General features: G+C 46.0%; 1 protein-coding gene across 2 annotated transcripts in view; it reads left to right on the top strand.

Annotated features, from left to right (window-relative positions):
- Positions 1-22,350, top strand: part of LOC146177035 (uncharacterized) — a 60,577-nt gene that overhangs the window by 3,240 nt on the left and 34,987 nt on the right. For both annotated transcript variants that reach the window (XM_084583065.1, XM_084583066.1), the window contains exons 3-4: positions 2,645-2,749; positions 13,399-13,571. In XM_084583065.1, coding sequence (XP_084439191.1) covers positions 2,645-2,749; positions 13,399-13,571 — 278 coding nt within the window. The remainder of the gene's footprint in view (positions 1-2,644; positions 2,750-13,398; positions 13,572-22,350) is intronic.

Genomic DNA, 22,350 nt, shown 5'->3' with positions numbered 1-22,350 from the left:
TGCTACACTATCTCTTTCCTTAGGTGTAAAAAGTTTGCACGTCTATCTCCAGATTTCTTTTCCCAGTGCTGTTTGGAAGTTCCGGTCACCGTACAGTTCCCACGGCAGTTATGTGTCTGATGTATGCATTCTCTTGACTGCAGTCACCAAACGCAGTGAAGCCAAATTAGTATTAAGGCATTAATATGTGATGTTCTGAAGTCCATTTTGAAGGTATTGCATTGATAAAAATATTTGTGTTCTTCTCGGCCCTCTTCTGCTCATAGCTTACAGTTTTTGCATTTTCAAACTTTGCAGCATGTTTTTTGCAGAGGGCGACAGAGAGCAATTTAATTTGCCATCGGATTTGTCAATTTACTCTAAGAGCTGCTCTCTAAAAGCTACATGCTGAATTCCCACTCAATATAGCTGAAAGAGCTGTGCACTTGTAGTTTTGGAGGATTCACCTCGTATGCCAGGCTTTTCCTTGCTGCTGAAACCATGGCATAGATTGAAGGAAAACCTTTGTGTTTACAGTGATTTCTTCTTGAAATACGCAGCTAATAGTGCTTTGTTTTTATTGTGCACCTCTCTTTATTGTCTCTGGTCACGCCAGTGCAAAATAAAATGAAAACAAAATTTACTAAAGGCTTACCATGTGAGATGTTGTGCCGGATGTTTTTGTCACTGCTTTTGTTATTTGGCACCGTTCAAAGGTATAATAGTCATGGTCCATAAAGCAAACCTTTTCTGCTTGCGACAATGTAAGCAAGGTGCTTTCATGGCTCTGAGAGCAGGCCTCGGAACAAGTTATAGGTTACTGTATTAATGGTCGCCACAAGGCAGATGGCTCAAAACTTGCGGCCAGTGATGACTTATTTTGTGGTCCCCTTACCATTAAATTAAGACGTGATCATCCATTGTTCAAGATGCGTGAAAGCGTGTAGGGTCTTAGTTTCTTTACTGTCCATGTCACGTCTCTTTATCAGTGCTGACTGTTTGAAACAGTGAAACCCTGTCTACATACATTCCGTGGTAGTGAGTCACATGTGAAATGCGACTGGCCATCAGAGCCGGTCTGAAAGGTTAGCGGTCTGGCAGTCGGCACGCGACTTTTTTTCAGCTCGCTGCTCAGTGGTGTGGAAGCGTCCCTTAGAGTCCAGATGGAAGTTTTAGACATGGAACACTGCAGTTTATTTCACTACTTGGCTTTTACGGCATCAGGAGTAGCTGATTGGTTGAAGTAATTTAAATAAAAAAATTGGTTGAAATAGTCACAGGTGACAAGGGAGATGCTGCGACCTCTCTCCTTCCTTGATGCTTTCCACCTGAGGAGACGCTTGAAAATTTTACTCCAATGGATCTGAACGTATGGGTTCTCTTGAAAGCAAGTCGTTCAAGAGCACTGTCATGGAGCTCAGCCTTGCTTGAGCCCAGCCTCTATTTGGCAGCGTGTCTGTCACTTCACCCTGCAGAAAGGCCGATGCTTCAGTGTTGAAAAACTAAAACAAGAAGAGGAAGCACCACCCTCCACTCATTACTTCTATACAGTGAAGGCCATGGGGATGTATGCAGACTGCTCTTCACAAAAGACATTTGTAATGCTGCATGTGTCAGCTCGAGACAATAGTAGGCTTGCAACCGTTCATCGTGGCCTTTAACGCATCTGTGGATTGACTTTATGACCCTATCCTCTTGTTTACCTGAATGGCTCTCCCCTGTTCAGTCTGACAACCTGCTGCAGTCTGCGGACGTCCCTCTCTGGGAAAGATACTATTGGCCATTGTAGTGCTGGAAGCTAGTCTCCACCACTGTGCAGTAGATTATTTTGTCTGAGAACAGTCCAACTTGAGTTTTTGTTGTTAACAAAAGTCAGCCGTGGGTCTGCTCATGGCAGAGTTAATAATTATTTGTAGCAGAAGACATATTTATTACTCAGAAGTGTTGACCTAAATATGGCAGACTTTTTTTTTTCTACCTCTCATATTTTATTGTTTCTGGAAAAAACAGGTGTTGATGATGGCAAGTATATATCACTTTTTTGGCCTTTTATAGGTTATAAAGGTAACCTATCTGCAATTGGAGCATTATTTTTATTCTTTTAATATCTTCCTAACTGCTAAATGGCCTTAGGATGCAATGATCTGACTGTCAAATCTTTCTTGTCAAAACTGAAGTGCCTGCAATTAGTTGAAACAAACCACTTTTTTTGCAAAGCTTCAGGAGCCATCTTCATTTCCTTATCAATCTTTTGTGTTGTAGTTAGCATCTTGTCCCCATATGCAGCAGTGCACACTTGCGATAACCACCTTTGTGCTTTCAGTATTTTTTTGCCCTAGGGGGCGGACCATCAAAGCTTTTTTCTTTTTCATCTTCCATTTACTCTGGCTGTCCACTCCTATGCAAGGCCTTCTGCGAAAGCTGGCAGTATTTGCGAAATAAATAAGTAATCTGTTATAGCACTTCCATTTGAGTTTTGTCTTCAAAGTTTAATAGCATCTGATTCTACTGCTTGAAAAAAAAAAACATGCATAAAGATTCTTAGTTATCATTTATTCTTCAATTTTATGCTAGGTGTCAGCACACATTCCTTGCATCCACATGTTTCTTTACCTTAATAGGACTGCTCTGACCTGCTTCTTCATTTTGTGCCTCTCTCTCGCAGCGCAAGCGGAGACCCAAGTATTGCTGAACCTGAGCCGGGCGCAGGCATTGGACGCATTCGTTGCCTTCCGTTCAGGCGTCCGGGAGATCCACCTCCCCTTTGCAGGTAACATCCCACAGATTAGGAGCTTGTCAAAAGTATATTTATTGGCAGGTATCGACGGCTTCTCTGCTGGGCATTTGTATTAAAGTTTGTTCCTGCTGTTATTAAAAAATTAAAATTGGTTTACAGGAAAGGAAGGGCGCAGTATCTGTCACACTCTTTCCAAGGTCACCTAAACTGTGCTGCAAGGGAAGGGAGGAAGGTGGGATGAAAGTGAAAAGAGGAGTCGTAGTGGAGGTCTACGTAGTAACTTAGACCACCTGGTGATCCTTAAGGTGCACCTACATCACACAGCATAAGGATGCCACCTCATTTCGCCTCCATTGAAACGGAACCGCTGGCGGTCAGGTTTGAGCACGCATACTCCAGAACAGTAGTCATGCATGTTAGCCACTGCGCCAATGCAGCATTAGGAATGCATTTCCGCGGTCATTTGTGTTTGAGATTAGCTCAATTTGTTTGCAAAATTTGTGAAGTGAACAGATGCCTCCTTCACTCGAAGGGGCCAGCAGGGAAGAGGGCAACACATGTTTCTTTTAACGTGTCTCTTTTATGCCCTCAGATAATAGGTTGAGAGAAAGGGAACCTGGAGAGTGGGAAATGTGTGTGTCGCTAAGCGTAATGTGCATGCTGACGCCATAAACCACCTTATTCTTTTTTTAATAAGGGAAGAGCCACTGCGAATGCTTTCGGGCTCGTGTCGATCTGCTCAGTAGCGTTATTGAATTCAGGAGTGGCAGGCTTGTAGACATCAGTGGACCCGCTGAAGGTGGGTCCTTGGTGGTCCGTTTTGGTTTTTATCGGGATGTCTATGGGATGCTGGACTGGTGGGTTGTGCAGTGGACTGCCCAGATGCCTCAGAGACTTGATGGCACCGTCTACAGTTGCCATCTGGACGCTTTAGTTTCATGTAGGCGTTCACTGTAGGTGCCTACAGCGCTTGTAACGAGCACCTACATCAGCAAAATGCACCCTACCAGCACCAACCTGTTTCCTGTGAAAGCACCTTCTCCTTTCCAAGCAGTGTAGAAGCAGCTTTCATACAGACATGATAAATTTTGACGGGCCTCTCAATGTCCGCATCAATCCATGGATACGAAAAAAGTGAGGGGTCTAGTGCTTTTGTTGCACCAGTTCATTGTGTGTTTTTCAAAAGGTGTAGCATCTCCTTTCTTGCCTCAGTAGGCACCACCGCAACATGGTCCCAGTAGACTAGCTCGTGAATGACAGTCAACTCTTCTCTTCTGTGAAAGAAGACTGCTAACGCACCGTCATATTTTGCCAAGCGCTGCGGCCAGCCTTTCTCTACCCATTTGCATAATTTGGTTAACTCCCGGTCTTTCGAAATCAAGACTAGTTGTTTCAACGAAATGGCCCCGTCTTTGAGGCTGTCCGAATGTAGAACTTACAGGGATCGAAATTTTTGCAATCTCAAGAAAGAATCAACGTGGTTACTGGGAAGCGGCTGAAGGACGTTGGCCTTGCCATCCTTTTGCTGGATGTCGTAGCTCTAGGCACTCAAGATCAGGCCCATGTGCCAGACCTGGCCCGTCGCCACCAGTCCTAAATACGGCCCCAGCTGCAATTTCCTGCTCACTCATTTCGGGTATTCTGGCTACATTTTCCGTGTTGCCACTACGGAAGATAGCTTGCAGCAGAAGACAGTGTGATCTTTGCCCTACAGTGTTTGATTGTGTGTGCATAAAATGAAGACATAGAACTACTCGTATGCAATACAGTGGCATGGTATAATCTGTTTGCAGCACGGATTAGACCACAAATTTGTGTTACGAAGGAATATTTTTTGTTTTCATCCTCGCCACCAGTTTCTATCTCCGAATGGGTGTAGCTCTTTGTAGATGGATGTGAAAGTCTTATCAGAATGCAATGGCAGACATCAGTATTGATGACGACATGAACCAACGAGAAGCAGTGACACACTCTTCACGTTATGCAACAGCAAAGAGTGGCAGCTTCGGGTTCTGAAGGAGGGAGGGCAGTCTGTTTCAGGGCAGTACGACGGCCCTTGACGATAACTGCTTCCATAAGCTTGGTGATGGCCACGAACAGGGGCTACAGGTGCAGAACGAAATCTCAAAACAGATATCTCATGTCATACATTCTATACAAAGGACTGAAATGCACCCTAAAAAGCTCACTGAACCTCACATATGAGCAGTTTTCTTTGCATTTGTTTGTTTTTCACATCTTTTTCATTTTCTCTTTGCATCCCTAACAAGTCACATGGCATTACCATGTACAGTGCAGTCCTTTTATAAAGATATTGAGAGAACCGAAAAATCTGATCATTATAACCGATTATCCTTATATCTGGACCAGTGAAAAAAAAAAGGAAAAACAAAACAAGTCCACACCCATGTATTTTCCCATGCATGTGGCTTGCCTACTTGTCAGTGATGAGTAAATTGGGTTGAACAATGCTAATCATCATAAAGAGCACCAAACACTTCATTGCTGGATACATCAATAGCCATAAAATAACTTGAGCATACAGTTGACTCCCGTTAAGACGAACTCGCTTAAGATGAACCCTCGGTTAAGATGAACAGTAGAGGTCGTTTGTTTGGTTCCCCATAGAGTCAATGCAAAAAAAATCCGCTTAAGATGAACACTTTGCAATCGCTAATCGATTAAGATGAATTTTCACGGCCGGCCGCACCCCACCCGCACAGCTTACTCGACCGTCCGAGCAACGCTTCAGCGGAAAGAAAAAAAAAAAAAGCTTTTCATTGCCACGACCATCCGTGCCGCCGACGCACGCAGACCCAAGCACGTCGGCGTCGGAAATGCAATTCTACGAAGGCGGAAGAGTGCCGCTGCTCGTCCTCTCCCACCGTTACCCCGCTCACTCCTTTGTCCCCGCAGTAGGAGTAGGTTCGCATTTCGCGTCGCGCCGGCTTGTCTTGGTACGACCTCGGGCAAGGACGAAACAGAGTGCAGAGAGGACGAGAGAGAGAGAGAAAAAAAAAGCATGCGCGGCCCGGCCAGCAAAACTAGCGAAACGTGGGAAAAAAAACGGTGAGAAGAAAAAGCAGCCAATGACGTTTCCCAATGGTGATCACGTGATAGTGTCGTCATGCCAGTGCTACCGAGCCTCTCGCCTTTGCTGACCGCCAACGACGCCTACTACGCAGTGCACAGATCCATTGTTCATGGCGGGTGTGCGCGTCGTGTCCCGCAATTTTCTACCAGGCTGTACGCTGGTCACCTCGTGGTGTGCGCTGTTTTCGTGCGCGCCGTGTTCGCCGTGTTGCTACTATGGCTAGTCGGTCAACAACTCGAAAAAAGCCGCTTGAGCTTCATGAGAAGGCCGAAGTTTTGACCGAAGTTCGCGCTGGCCGGCTTTCAAAGACTGAAATAGCGTGCAAGTTCGGCATCGCGAAAAGTCCCGTGAGCGGTATCATGAAGGACGAAGTGCGGATTACCAGTGCTTTGGAAGATGGTGAGTTTGTTCCGAAGCAGAAGAGGATGCGCACAGCTGTGCACGAAGACCTTGAAGACATTCTGCTTGCCTGGGTGAAGAGAGCGCGCAGTGCAAATTTGCCAGTAAATGGAGTGCTACTGAAAGCTAAGGCGGAAGAAATTGCGTTGCAACTGAATGTCGAGTTTGCGTGCAGCGATGGGTGGATCGACCGTTTTCGGAAAGGGCATGGACTGGCCTTTCGATGTATTGTCGGCGAGGCCGCTGCAGTGGATGAAGCGGTCTGCAGCGATTGGAGGCAGAACAAGATGAATGAACTCATGGACGAATATGACCCTCAAGACATACACAATGTGGACGAAACTGCGCTTTTCTACCAGCTATTCCCAAATAAAACGCTCGCATTTGCTGGTGATGACTGCGTAGCGGGCAAACAGAGCAAGCTTCGAATAACGGTCCTCGTGGGCGCAAATGTGACTGGGACTGACAAACTAAAGTTGCTGGTGATTGGCAACTCTAAAGCACCACGCTACTTTAAAAACATAAAAACGCTGCCGGTCACGTACATGGCTAATTCAAAAGCATGGATGATGCAGGCACTTTTCGAGCAGTGGCTTCAAGAGATGGATCGCCACTTCCAGAGACAAAAGTTAAAAGTTCTCATTGTTGTTGACAACTGTCCCGGACATGGCCACGTCGCCGGACTTTATGCCATCCGACTGGAGTTTCTACCAGCGAATACAACGGCGAAGCTGCAGCCTATGGACCATATTGTCGCTCTCTGCTGCAAAGGATGCTGATTTGCATGGAGAGCAGTAAGGAGTACACAGTTAACCTGTTAAGTGCTGTCCACTTACTGACGAGCACCTGGGAGCAGGTTACTTAAGCCACTATTGCCAACGCCTTCCGCCATGCAGGATTTGTGGCGCTTAGTGATTGCTCAGTGCAGAATTACTGTGATACTACGAATGAGGGCCACACTGCGAACTTGGAGGATAGAAGCATTGTTTCTGCAGTAAGGGTGTGTTCATTGACATCAGTGCGTATGTCAGCATTGACGAAAGTGTGGAAACGTGTAGGGCTGACACACTGGACGCTCTGATTGAAGAAGTGCTTGACCTACCATCGGAAACTGCTGCTGAAGATGACAGCTTGAATGTTATGCTTGAATCTGCACTAGTTACCTGTGATGCAGCTGATGCCTGCCTAGACACTTTAGTGCAGTTTTTTGAACAGTGTGAGGGCACTGAAGGGTATCTTTAAAAGTTAAGCGAGATGTCTGCTTTTGTAGCAGGCCGTCGATTTTCACGACAGACACACAAAAAAAATAACAGACTAGGTAACAGTCAACAATGCCTGATGCCTTACTACTGCAAAGTGTAATAGACAGTCATTAGTCCAATAAATGCTTGTATTGCAGTTTATTTTCCTGGAAGGCCATTTTATTCATTTGTTCTCATATATGAGGTATTTGGACACACTCTGCATGCTCAAACATCATTTTTGGAAGCACTCCTGATTAGACAAACTTCTGATAAGACAAACAATTTTCATGGTCCCTTGGAGTTCGTCTTAAAGGGAGTCTACTGTACTTAAAAATGGTCGCTTGAGCAGCAGCTGCAGCTTAACAATCGTGAGCATCACTTCCAGTGGCGCGTACACTGGTGCCAGTACTTTTTGCGTGCATGAAAGTGATTAGCGACTGGATGAACTGCAGGACATCCCCAGCCTTGATGATCGTTAAAATCATCAAGGCTGTATTTTTTCACAAGACTTCCAACCTTGAAACCCTGCCAAAAATCTCAATGAATCTGCTGTTTCATGTTGAGAGCTATCACTCCGTAAATGCATTCGGCGATATCTTCTACGGACGCACAATCGGTGATAACAATATGATCGCACCCATTGCACGGCAACAGGTAGCGACTGCGATGATGATAGCGCTCATTTTCTAACCACACAGAATCGCACTCACTAATCTCTCAATGACAGTCTGTTTTCGCCACATATGTCAAGTTTTCACATCATTCACTCCTTAGTAGTTTATTTATTAAACATTCAGACAAATTTTTGTGATAAACATCTACTGGGCAGCGATAAAGCTATCATTGTATGTGATGTACCGCTGATAATCGATCGTTATATCGGGTTTATTTTACATTGGGCCAATGGGAAAATTGATAAATTCTTAGAATTTCATCGTTATAAGCGATATATCATTATCGTTATCTGGTATCGCTATAAGTGAACTGCACTGTCTAAAAATGTTTGCAGTCTGGAAATAATCATGAAGTGGCACTATGTTCACCTGATATTGCCTTCACCTGTTAACCACACAAAGCATACGCATTGGGCATTCGGTAAAACTTGTCATTCATTCACAGGCCCAGGCTTTCGGGTAAGCCTGTGCAGTGCTCTAGTAGGTAGTCAAACCTCGTTATACAAAGTAGTACAGGGCTCAAAATTTTGTTCGTTATATTCAATATTCGTCATAAAAGTGCGCGCCCAAATTTCTATAAATAAGCTGCTAATAAAACGAAACAAAATGCGCACTAATAGGAACACCACAAAGGTGCGAACATGCACAATTTTTAATTAAATGTTTGGTATAAACATGAAATCTCGCTTTTTGTTCCGTGTTGGAGAGCAAAAATTAATACTAAGAAGGGATGTTGCCTCCGCACACAATTTGCGCGACGGAGCCAGCGGGCTCGGAAAGCGTAGTGCTTGTGCACGGGTTGGTCGCAGTGACAGAGGCACGGCAGGAGCTCATGCCATGACGAGGTAATGGTGATGACATGCCTGTCAGCCGTCGTATGGCCAGACTGGAGCAGCAGCGGCGGCGACATTCGAGTACGTCCATGGCCGTTCATGACCTCAGAGATCATCGCACATGGTGGTGTGATCTCGGAGGCCATGGGTTGTTGGTGCTATTTTTGTCGCCACCGCTAGATGACGTGTTATGCGAATGGGCGGGCAATTTAAATACACTTCGGCGGCACCGCTTGACTCCAGCCATGGCCGTTCATGACCTCCGAGATTACTGTTTGTGGGGGTGTGATCTCGGAGGCCATAACTGGTTGGCAGTAGTTATTGTTGCCGCCACTAAATGACGCGGCACGTGAACCTGCTGGCTATTTAAACATACTTCTGCGGAGGCCAGTTTGATTGATTGAAAAATTGCGTTTCTTGATGTTTTTCCTGCTCTTTTATGCACTTCTGTCGTTTTAGTGCAAAAGAACTGCTTCATTATAACCGATCTAGCGTCAAATTTTGAAATTTTTGTTTCGTTATATAGAAAGAACTCCCATATAAATAAACCATAGGCCAACCAAAGTTTGAGTTTAGTTTGATTTTAGTTCATTTTATGCGATAATTCGCTGTATCCGTGTTCGTTATGCGAGGTTTGGCTGTGCTATAAAGCATCACTCTAACTGAACTGTACGAACGTGCCAGCATGGCCTAAGAGAAGCATCTCTGATTCTGGATCTAAAGTTCCGGTTCCCTATTGGTTTGATTTCCAAGTCCGTTGGCTCCGTCACGCAAATTGTGCGTGGAGGCAACATCTCTTCTTAGTACTCATTTTTGGTCTCCTATTTGAAATGAGAAGCGAGATTTCATGCTTTTTCCAAGCTTTTAATTTAAAAATTGTGTGTTTTTGCACCTTTGTGTTGTCTATGTTAGTGCGCATTTTGTTTCATTTTATTAGCAAACTTATTTATAGGAATTTGAGCCTGCATTTTTATAACGAATATTGAATGTAACGAACAAAGTTTCGCGCCCCATAGTACTTCATTATAACGAGGTTCGACTGTATATCATTTATAGCATTCGATTGCATGGCGCACTGCACGCAATCTGGAGATTGTACACACATCACAGCAACAATTCAATCTACTCAACCGGAACAAAACCACGATGCATACATCATGAACATTTCAAGGTGATTTCGTCGGCATTTAATCTTTACTGTAGATTCCCATCAAGATGAACTCGGCTAAAATGAGCTCTCGTATAAGGTTAACAATATGAGACCAATGGTAGATTTCCCTTAGCACTGAATGAGGGATTACATAGCATGGGGACCTCGGCAGGCCATTCTTGCGAGACTGATTCCGTGCAGCCTCGCAGAAAACTGTGGGGAAGCTGTCTTGCAGAAGCATCCTTCCTTTCAGAGGTGTGGAAAAGGCGGGGCATCGTAGAGCTTGCCCACTCAAAGATAGTGGCATTGTGCAGCTGTCATGTGCCGTCCACCGTGTCCCACAGACTAAATGGCACGTACGCTCAAACTGCGCTTGTTGACTTGAGGCTAAAAAATTCCGGGGCCGCACTTTCAACTGACACGCCACTGCAGCAGGCTTTATTGCAATGAAATGGTGGCCAAATATTACTGGGAGTAGAGATAGTGTGAGATAACAGGGAGAGAGAGGCACACAGCTTCATTGTTGCTAACTTTTGGAGCATTAGGAGGGATACGGAAAGCAAATACCGGAAGACAAAAAAAAATATAGCAACTGCTGTGGGATACAGTGAGAAAGACAAGATAAAGGGACAAAAAAGAAAACGAAAACTTCACCAGTTTCATTTTTAAGTAGCATAACAGGAGCTGGTTTCATGTATCAGGCTTGGAGCAATAAATGCGCTGTTTGCAATTATCCTCTCCCTGAAGGCTTTTTTGTCATCTGCTTTCATTTGTAACTGACCGTATAAATATAGGTCGACCTGCTTACGTTGAAGTGAAAAAGAAGAAAAATAAAGCAGCAAAAAGCTGAAAAGTACATATTTGCTATATCAGCTGTGTCCCTGCATCACAGAAGCTATTGTTTCACTCAACAACTTTCAGCAGCATTGTCGGAAGACAACTCTTTGCTGCTCGCCACCCCCCACAGTGCATCATCTAGTTCCATCAAGCATGTTGCTTAAGCCGCGTTCAGACTACGTGCGCAACGCACTTATCGTTCGTAAGGATCGTAAGCGTAAGCGCAAAAAACGTAATGTGTCTGTTCAGACTGCTGTCGCATTGAGCGTAAGATGCGTAACGTCCGCACCCAGCGTGGGCATAAATGTCGGAGGACCCGCGACTTTTACGACTAGCACAGGTACGTCCTTTACGTGCGACCAATGCGCGCAGCCGTTTCAGTTTTCCCTTTCCGGTCACGGGGCTTCCGGTCCTCCCAGATTTCGCACGCAAACCACTAGTCGGCGACATCATCCAACGCTCCTTCTCTGCTGCAGTGTCTCGGCTCGCCGGTGTTATTGGTGTTGTGTCGGTGATTGTGTCTGTCCGCAGCTTGATCATGTGCAGTGTGGAATCTTCGCTGTGGAATAATCAGCCTCTCATAAAAAAAGTTCGGCAGAGGCCGGCTCTCTACTACGAGTAGCTGAAATCGCACATAGAGAAGTGCAAAACCATGCCTGGCTGCAAATTGCCAGTGCGCTGAGTCAAAGCAGTAAGTGGTTTATCAATCCGTTTTTCCTTGTGCGAACAAGCTCTCAACAAGCAAATGTTTCCTCTAGTTTAGAAAAGTGAGGTTATGGAGGCGGGAATGCCCGCTTCATCCCCGTGCATTCTCGCATCCCATCGGCTCCGTTGAGAAGTGAGGAAACAGTTGGCCTGCAGCGAAAGGCTGATGCGGGGCGGCGTTGCGGTCGGGCTGCAGAACGGAGCTGGCGTGGACTCGTCGAAGTTTGAAAGAAGCTCACCATAAAAGAAAACAGCATTTTCTGTGGGGAGACGAGGTTCCGCGGACGTTTCCGTGCCTGCTGCGTGCCCTGGCTCATTGTTTGGAGTCGGTAGTACGGCCTTTGAGTCACCGCCCCGGCCCGTCTCCAAGATCGCTCCGGGGCACTGGTAAAATTGCAAGCAGGGATGCAGGTGGACCGTACGCCTGTTTTGGTTGGAGAGAGTGCGATCACAGGACACCGAGCAGGAGTGCGCAGTACGTCAACAATGAGAGCGGGCGCGTGAAGAAATGTGCGAAGGAGTGAGCGGTGCATCACCATGGTGAGCGGACATTTGAAAACTGTGTGCGAACGTGCGTGTGCGAAACGAAGAAGTGTATTTGTAATCGAGTGGTTAATTGTTAATATACCCATTGTTCGTTTTCGTATTTTATTTGTGTGTCCAGTCTTTCTTTTCACATTTCATTTTGAGCTTGAAGAGCCCAGACCTCCGCTATCAGCCGCTCGCTAACCGGCGCCATGTTGAGAGCGGCGATGGCCGGTCGTGAAGAACGCATCTCACCGAACGGCCCAGTGTGAACATGCGCGGTCACAAGCTACGTATACGGGAGCTCCAGCCGCTATGCGCACTGCGATAGATACGATACTTACGACGAATGCGCACATAGTCTGAACGCGGCTTTAGGCAGCATTTCTTGGAATGTTGCGTGCAAACAGCTGATTATGCCCACGCCAACACCTCACATTTTTTTCTTAAACGCCAAACTGTTGTTGAGCGAGTGACCATGTTGTCGTTCGTTATGATGAACTCTGTCTTTTGACTGTAAAGCCACTGAACTGCCTGCACACGCCACTGTTCATTGCTAACAAAGAATTATAAGTTATTCTAGGTGGAACGAAAGAGCACATGCGAAGACAAATACGCCAGGGATGAAAAAAAGAAATGCCAGCAACTACACAACGTTGATGTGTCTTTGGCTTTCCATTCACAAGCAATCGCGCCACTTATTGCCACACTGTGGCTCATGTTCTAAACACTGCTATTTAAGACAAGAAGCAACTTTTCGTTTTTCAAAGAAAAAAATTCTGGACTTATATTCCGGCTTATACGGTATATTTGGGCATAGCTAGGATGTTCACATATCTTTAGAAAAGCACTTCTAGGACGAATAAATTTTTGCCCCTTCAGAATCATTCATGTTAAAATTATTACATATTGGTTTTCATTCGACACTGTCGTTATGACTCCCCGCATAAAAACTGCATATGGCAAAAAAGTGCCAACTCTTGTCAATTATACCTCCAAAGGATTGTGCAGGGTGTGAATTGGACTGTGTTTTAGTCTAGAACACCATAGCATACCATACTTTTTCATCTGTATAATTTCTGGGCTGCTTCACAGACTTGAGCTGTTGACAGGTTTAAACAGGCAATGAACAGTGATGAACTCAAGTGTTTGCTCCTTCAATATTTGTGTCATGCTCAGTTTTGTAGCCAGTGCAAGTCTAAGCCTTTACGTTGTGTGCAGGTGCACATTCTGGCCGACTGGACAATAAGCCAGCCAACTTGGAAGCGATGACTCTGCTTGCCAAAGATGTGGCCCGGTCCGTGAAGCCACATTTCATCTACGGACAGGCCCACCACCTGCTGCCTTCTTTGCTGAATGGCACAGCCTTTGACTTCATGGCTGGCGTCCGCAAGGTGGGAACGTCATCTCCATTTCATTTCAATTCCGCAGACTGAGTCTTTTCTCTTCCATTCCTTACTGCTTAATATGTGTTGGCAAAAAAAAAAAAAAAGAAAAAGAAGAAAATGCACTGTGTGGCTTCTCAGAAAGTTGACAAATGCAGTTACAGCAGACTGTAATGAAATGGTTGACATATGCATGCACTTTTTAAGGTGAGGGAACCGAGAAGTTCCTCTAAGTCTTTTTTGAGAACTCTGTCGTGTGATGTATTTATCTTACTGTAGTACATTGCTGAATAGCATTGTAGGGTAATAACTGTATGAGAGGTTATTTATCATCAAAACTGTATGTGGCATAATACGCTGCTAGCTTACGCTTGTGTCCATGCAGTGTTACCTTGGCATTTTTTCGTGCATGGCATGCAGCCGTGGTCACGGAGCACCCATCCTTTTACCATTCCTTGTGAAGGCCCATAATGCACTTGCTGTTGTTTGGGATATCTGCACAGCCTAGGGCTGGGGGTGATTATGTCAGTGTTCAGTCAGACAGTGTCACTTACGGCCACCCGGATTGGGACTGATGCGAGACCACTTCTCGAGCTTTGAGCAGCGCACGCTAGGCTGCAAACATTTGTAAATTGAATGCTCATGCCGAGATGTGCTCATGCAGGTGCATACCTGATTCACCCGGGCGTCTACAGACTTTTAACCAAACTTTCGGATTGTACAATCACTGCCCTAAGTCTCCCAGCCCTGCTATGAAAAACTCAGATGTAGTAAAAACTCTGCTATAGTAAAGCGGAACTGAAGTCTCAGTTCATCTGCCATAGAAGCCTGTACATTTTTTCCCCTTTATTTTTTTTTGCTAAACATCGGTTATAGTAAAGTGCATCTGGTCGCTGTGGCGGCTTCCCAACAAATTGACTGCCGCACGCGCACTTCACAGAATCGCGAGGCATTTTTTCGTTCTGAAAAAAAAAATACAATAAAAAATAACATAGTGTGGTTTTTAAATTGACTCTACCACCATGCTTAGCAGCATTCAGAAGAAGCCAACTTTACGTAGTCCTTGGAGCCATGAGGAAAAGCATGCAGCGGGCAGGAAAAAAAATAGTAAAGCTGTCTACAGACAGGGAAAGAAGGCCGCGCAGTCCATTCAGAAAGTAAAGGAGAGTAAAAGTGGAGCGAGAAATAGAGAAGGGAACAAACGACTGAACATTCCCAGCACTGTGCAGCGTGAAGCAGCAATTGCAAGAACTAGAGGCGCGGCGTGTACGGTATTGCAGTGCTTGACTGCCGCTTGCATTTCTCGTCTATTGCCTCTTAAATGACAAAAATAGCGAAGGTGGCACAATGTTCATGCAACACTTTTAATTTTCACATGAAATCAAACTTAGTTGTATTCGTAGTCATGTTGCCTTCATGCTGAAGAGGGGCTTCCACAAGGTATAACAGAAACCTTATAACTAAATAATGTCACAAACAGGCAATAAGAGATTATTTTAAGTGTTTTTTGTTTTCATTAAGCAACAAAACGGGTTCAGTAAGTAGCCAGTAGAAGCCCGATATAGTAAACTCGGATATAGTAAAAAGTCTCATATAGTATATGGGGTTACTTCTCGTAAAAGAATGCGCCACGGGGGGCTAGACGCTACAGTCGCCCCTTCTAGCCCCGACGTGCCAGCCCTAGCAGACAGAGCTGTGACCCCCAACCCGCGGTGCGAGAAATCGCCACTGCGGCGGGTTCGGGCCAGAGGGGACAAACACCGAGTTACGTACTCGAACAAAGTTTATTGCACTGCTCGAGTACACGGCAAAGGAATAGCAACCGTGTAGCGAGCGAACGCCGCGTACGGGGGTGAAATAACAACCACCTAATAGGGAAGCGCGTCAAGTAGGTGAGAGGAAGTGTCTGCTCACCTGACACAGCTTCTCGCTCACATCCCGTTGTGGTGCCTATGGTCAGTGTGCGATTCTCGGTGACGGCGGTGGTCTCCTCGGCAGAAATCATGAACCGCGCGCGTGCGCGCCCATTCGCCGAAAAACCCTGAGCAAGTTGCTACAGTCGCGCTCCTCGACACGGAATGGGAGAGGAGGTCTCCCGGTTACGCCGGCAGGAAAGAGGGAAGCCCGTGGCAGCGTCGCAGCAGGCCCGGGAGGCGGCGGGGGGTGGCCAGAATGCCCTCTCCTCCGCCAACCTCTCTGCCAGCGCGCGTAATCACGCGTGTTAATTACGCGCGGGCGTTATAATGGAGGAAGGGGATTGTGAATCCCCACAAGTAAAGTGAAACTGAAGTCCCAGTTCATTTTCCATAGACAATTGTACATTCCTCTTCCCCCCCCCCCCCCCTCGCTTTTTATAGTAAAGACATTTTTGGTGAAAATCGATTATAGTAAAGTGCGCTTGGCCGTTGACGACTCTCACGATACGACATCGCCACCTGCGCACTATCTAGAATAGTGAGGCAAAGATTTTTTGTATTTGAAAACAAAGTGGCTTTAAGTGGCTTTATCACCAGGCTTAGCAGCCTTCAGGAGAAGCCGGCTTTACGGAGCCCTCGAAGCCTTGAGGGAAAGCATGCAGCACGTAAGAAAAAAAAAGAAAAGTAAAGCTGTCTGCAAACATAAAAAGGAAGTGACGCGGTTTGAGTAAAATTCAGCAAATAATGGGAAAGGGGAAGAAACGAGCAAACATTCACAGCCCTGTGCAGCACGAAGCATGAGGTAGTGGAGGCAAGAAGTTGAGGTGCAGTGTGTGTGGTCTTGCAGTACTTGATTGCCGTGCGCATTTATCATATATTGCCTTTTAAAAGAGAGAAACAGCAAAAAGTGACACAGTGTTCATGCATGGCTTTGGTTTTCACATGAAATCAAACTTGGTTGTACTCGTAGCCATGTTGTCCTCATGCTTAAGGGGTACTTTCAGAAGATGTAAAAAAGTTTCATAACTGCAAAAATTGCTTGAAGAGATGATAACAAAGAAGTGGAAGGTATTTCAGAGTGTTTATTTTTTTTTCAATAAGCAACAAGTCGTGTTCAGTAAGCGCTCATTGAACTACTAGACAGCATCTTCAGGACCATGTCATCACCAACAACTGATATAGTAACGATCCTGATATAGTAATGATTTTTGCTGGTCCCAGTGACTTTACTATAAAAGAGTACTACTGTACCAAACAGCATCCTCAGGGCCATGTCATCGTCAACAGCTGATATAGTAAAGACCCTTGTATAGTAAAGATTTTTGCCGGACCCAGTGACTTCACTATAAAGAGCTTCTACTGTAAGTAGCCTCTGCCCGCGTAAGAATCTCTTTTCGCCAGCATCACCATCACAGGCTACACCAGCACCATCCGCTAGGTAGCCGATCAAGGCGAGTTTGAACCAAAGCTAGAGTAAATGCGGGCATAGCGCTGTGACTGGCCACAAAGAAATTCTGTGCCGGTTTTGACCGGTGGTGGCGCAGTGGTCCTTTCTTGTGGGTGGCGGTAGCATGCAGCCACTGCAGACACAGTACATGTAGAAGGTTTGCCTTCGATATCATATAAAAGGCGACTTCTCATTGCACGTGGCATTGAAGGGCGGTTGCCGCAGTTTTTCCCAAGCATTGCGCCATCTGATCGTCCTGTGTCACGCTCGGCCACGTGCCTCATGTCACTGAGCTGGGCTGTGCTATGCCTGACAAGGGCATGATGGCTCATCTTTCAGAACCATTGTGGCCAAAAACAATGGTTGGGGACGGAATAGTGTTTGATAGGGTTAATAATGGTGCTGCATTAAAAAAATGAAACCGACACGCTGATGGCATTAAGGGAAGCTTGCAGCAATGTCGTGTCAATCAATTTGCATTGGCTGCAGAGGCATAGCGAGATTACTCGATGGAACCATGCAGACATCTCTGTGCACACCTCTAGTCGCATTTCACGCTTGCTGTTGCTGCTTGCATGTAGGGTTGGTGTGTTTGGATTAGGATTCATTGGATACTGCATGAAAGTACTCCCTCCCTCCCTCCCTCCCTCCCCCTCCCTAAAACATTGAAACTTTGAATGTGGCTTGTCACCCGCTCCTTTGGTGCATTAAAAAATATCTGACTTTTGATCTCACCAGGTTGGCAGATAAGCCAATGGCATTGCAGAGGCGCTTCTGCGTACTTGCCGATTAGGAAGCGTGTACCCCTGGTGACTATAGGTTGCATGATGTGGTGCTGCTGCCTATAACGCAGAAATTTCTAGCTCAGGTTCTACGTATACAGGGGACTTGCAGTTCAGCTTTTTTTAGGCTGCCTCAATCGATACTGTTATGTTTGTTAAGTACAGGGTGTCTACCAAGTTTGTTTCCAAATTCTCTGAGTTTTCCAGGTTTTCCCTGAGTGCATTTATAAAATTGCCTGGGTGACAAGTACTTTTCTTATGTTAAACTGGTCTGACGCATTGCCGCCTGATGCTATAACTCTCCAGTAAGCATGTTAAAAAATAAAAACAACAATGTTGTTACGATGTGTAGCATGGAGACGACGATGGCATGCTGGTGTGGGGTGGTGAAGAAGATGACGCTGGAGCTAAGCTGAGTTCATTCTGGTGGTGTGTGTCTGACAGTGAACTAGTGCTTACCGCTGTGTACTTTTCCTTAACAATAAGCGTTTATTTTATTTAGAAACAAAACGGAAGCCAAACGTTAGTAAAATGCATAACAAATCGACTGTATTAAAAAAATTGTTTTGACGAACTGCAAATCAAATCAAACATTTTCAAATACAATAGCCAACTGATTTTTCAGACTCCATTAATTACGACTTGCGTGATATTGTCACGTGGTGGTGGCAATATTTCGGACTTCATTCAGGAACTGTCATGCGCCCCACAGAAACGTGTACAAATGTACACGTTTCTGTGGGGCGCATGACATTTCAGATTCTCTGGTGTCCAAAAGCTTGATTTTTCGGACCAGATTTGGTGCAAGCAGTACTGTCATTTTTTTGGCCAAAGTCTTGTTTTTGCGGCATGGCATAGATGCGAGCAGGCGTCATTGTCACAAACCATCAGCTTCGCATGGCTGTGAAAGCTAGGCGAAGCAGTGATCTGGATGCAGTAGCTTTGCTCTCTGTTCATCGTCGTTACCGTTTTTGAGGGAATGGCAATAAGGGAACGGTCGTGGCCGTCATCGCAGTACACGGTAGCCTACAACGAGTGCAAAATCAGACGGAAAATTGAACATGAGCGCTGCCTGTGCGGCTTTCTCCAACAAACACAGGGGGGGGACATTCACGGAAGCTCTCGTCTCGCTCGCTTGGTTCCCGCGAGTTTCTATTTGTGGTATTTGCTACCCTCCTTAACTATGGAAACTGAATGTTTTTGCACCTCGTGGCGCGTGCATTCGTTCGTGGCATTAGCATGACCTGCAGCTACATCACAGTATGTCGTGCAACGGCATGGACAAGACGAAAGCATGATTGATTCTAACTGGAGTGTTGTAATAGTTACAGCTTAGCACTGTGACACAATCCACTTCTGCGAGGCGCCACTGCGCATGCATGACTGCCTTGAGCGCGAGTTGCGTGCTTCTCGACGGTGGCACTGCTGCCGCTTAAGCACCAATCGGCACACGCGCACTGGTCGCTGCGCCCGCTATATCGGATCAGCCTGGCACATGCACATGGCCGGCACGTGGAAGATTATCACAGTAGCAGATCGTGCTATGGCATAACTCCCTTTATCAATATATATACAGTTGAACCTGGATGTAACGAACCTCTTATGTAACGAATTCCTGAATTTAGCGAAGTTTTTAAATTCCCCAATGCCACACCCATTGAAGCCAATGCATTTTCGACCTCTATGTAACGAAGGCGTTGCGGCGATCAACCTTGATGTAACAAACTTTCGAAGCTGATCAGTCATTATTTTTCGAGATCATACTGAAAATTTGGCCGAAGAAATGCATTAATATAGTGAATATTAGAACTCTAAGAAGCCAACAGCTACATGAACGCCTGTAATCACAGAAATCAAGCAAAATTGGCAATGATGATGATAGTATTGCCTTCTGGCGCCGCTCCGTGGCTAACGCAGCAGCCTCCTCAGGCATTGGTAGTGTAGTGCAACACCAGGTGGCATTAGTGGCTGCAGTTGATTTCTTTGTAGATACTGTACGTGCGTGTAGCACATGCAATTTTTGCGCACGTTGTGCATTTGCCATCTTGTCTCTTGTTCTGTGTCTCGTGCACGTCTCGTGTGTCCTCAGATTTGCGGTGTGTGCTCGCCCGACGTGTTTCGGAAGTGCTAGGCCAGCCTTTCTGCTTGTATTCGTGGAGCTCCGCTTATATCTGCGACGTCAGTTCGTCGTGATGAGTTCAACGACCAGAAAACGGAAAGTTTTGTCATTTCAAGACAAACTTGCCATTTTAAATGCGATCTCCACGGGCGAGAAGGACATCGCTGCTCGTTTCAACATCCCAGCAAGCACCCTGTCAACAATTTTGAGTGCGGAAGAAAAGATTAGAAGTGCTGTGGAGTCAGGAACAGAGGCTACGAAAAGATTGAAACTTTCAACATATGATGATGTGAACAAGGCAGTGTTCACGTGGTTTTTGGACACGCAGGCCAGAATTGTGCCCATAAGCAGAGTGATATTACAACAGAAGGCAAAGGATTTTGCATGCATCTTGGGCCATGATTACTTCAAGGCAAGCAACGGGTGGCTACAAGGTTTCAAGAGCCGACACAATGTCATCGGCAAAGTTATCTGTGGCGAATCTGCCTCTGCAGACAGCGATGCTGCTGCTTCATGGGTGGCTGACACGCTTCCTGGAATACTGAGTCGCTTCGAGGCGGCAGAAATCTATAATGCCGACGAGACGGCTTTCTTTTATCAGATGCTTCCGGGCCGCACGCTAGCACTTAAAGGAGATGACTGCCACGGCCAAAAGCAGGGCAAACTCCGCGTAACAGTTCTACTGTGCACCAACCTCGACGGCACTGACAAGCGAGTCCCGCTAGTTGTGGGAAAAAGTGCCCGTCCCAGGTGCTTTAAGGGGACGAAGCGTATGCCTGGGAAATGTACGGTGAACACTAAAGCGTGGGTGACTCGAGCAATATTTTCTGAATGGCTGAAAGACTTTAGCCAGGATGTCAAGCGGCAAGGCTGTCAAGTTTGCCTACTTCTGGACATTTACGCTGCGCACCATGTTGAAGGCCTACAGCTGTCTCACATCGAACTGCACTACTTCCCGGCTAATTGTACATCACTAATATAGCTGCTGGACGAAGGAATAATCAACAGTTTTAAATGCCGTTACCGGCGCCGACTGATGCAGAAGCTTCTTCTGAACATCCGTCTGGAACGGGAGCTGAAGATCGATATTTATCAGTCAGTTGAAATGCTTGCTGCCTCCTGGCAAGAAGTCAGGGCAGAAGTCATTAAAAAGTGCTTTATGAAGGCAGGGATTACGAAAAACGCACAGGCTGATGCCGATGACGAGGAAAAAAAGACTTCAGCTTCATCTGATGTGGCCGAAGCGTGGGATGAGCTACGCAGAAAAAGTGGTTTCTCCGACGACGTTGACCTGAGCGACGTTTTGTTTGCCGGCAACACCGCCGTAGCTACGGAAGAAATGAATGATGAGGCACTTGCCGAAAGCGTGCAAGATCCCGATGTCTGAGATGATGGTTCCTGTGAGCCAGATCCATGTGATGTGCCCACCGCGAAGGAGGTGATGAACGCAATCGACGTATTGCGCCGTTTCGTCGGCTCGCGCGGCGGCAAAGGAGCATTACATGATTTAGCTTCATTGGAATGCTGTGTTGTGCCTTCGCTCGCGTGAACACAAGCAGAGATCACGCAGTTTTTTACTGTAAAATAAATGCCTGAAGTGTGAGTTCACCTTCACAGATATCTGAAGCCTTTCGGTTTCGTTTCTGCATCATTCGTGCAAGCCTTCATACAAAACCTGCATGTAACGAAAAATTGCGAACTTTTGTCAGCTTTGTTATGTCCACGTTCAACTGCATAGACGAAACATGAGGAGCGGCAAAGTTCATGATAAAGGTGTTTTTTCGCAAAAAGGGGATTTTTTCAAGTTCATGATAAGGCGCGAAAACTTAAGGTCGCATGCGTGCACCCACGGCGGCAGATATTATCGCTTCCATCAAGGCGGTGCGCAGGGAGGATGAGTTCATTTGGGACTTGCACTGCTCCCATTGGAAATTGGAAGTACTGGAAATTCTTGGTGTCTGCTGGGAAAAACAAGAAAACAAGGGGAGACGGTGGTCGTCGAACAGCCCATGGGCAATCCATGAGAAGCGCGTGCTCTGCCACCGGTCAGAATGCTGGGGAAGTGTCTGCTTTCAGCCTGCTTCGAAATTTGAAGCACCTCTAGCGCTGGAGTGCTTTTTGCCGCCTTACTGAGATGTTACATTTGACAGCACAACACAGGAGGCCGGCGGTCGCTGAAGAGAGGACACATAATGCCGTATTGTACAACCCATGCAATGCCAGTCCATTTTTATCATGAGTTTAGTTCCCTTTGAGTAGAAATGCAACTAATTTTCTCTGAAATAACTACAAAATCTACGCATTTTTTATTAGTTTTTTAAGTTATCGAAATTTCTTGAGAATTGCCGATTTTCATGGGTTTCCTGCTGAGTAACTTTCATTTTCCATGGTTAACAAAGGCACCGAGGCAGCAAGTACTGGGAGATGAAACTTGTGGCAAAAAAAGTGATCAGAACGAGAGCCCCTCTTACCCTCCCTGTTTTTTCCCGTGGGTGGCGGCGGCACCGCTGGAGTGAGCCGTGGC

The sequence above is a fragment of the Amblyomma maculatum genome, chromosome 10 (genome assembly GCF_055883805.1).
Source record: "Amblyomma maculatum isolate TAMU_Amacu chromosome 10, ASM5588380v1, whole genome shotgun sequence".
In the NCBI taxonomy this organism is placed as follows: domain Eukaryota; kingdom Metazoa; phylum Arthropoda; class Arachnida; order Ixodida; family Ixodidae; genus Amblyomma; species Amblyomma maculatum.
Note: the sequence above shows the minus strand (reverse complement) of the source record. Positions and strands in the feature narration are given on the sequence as shown.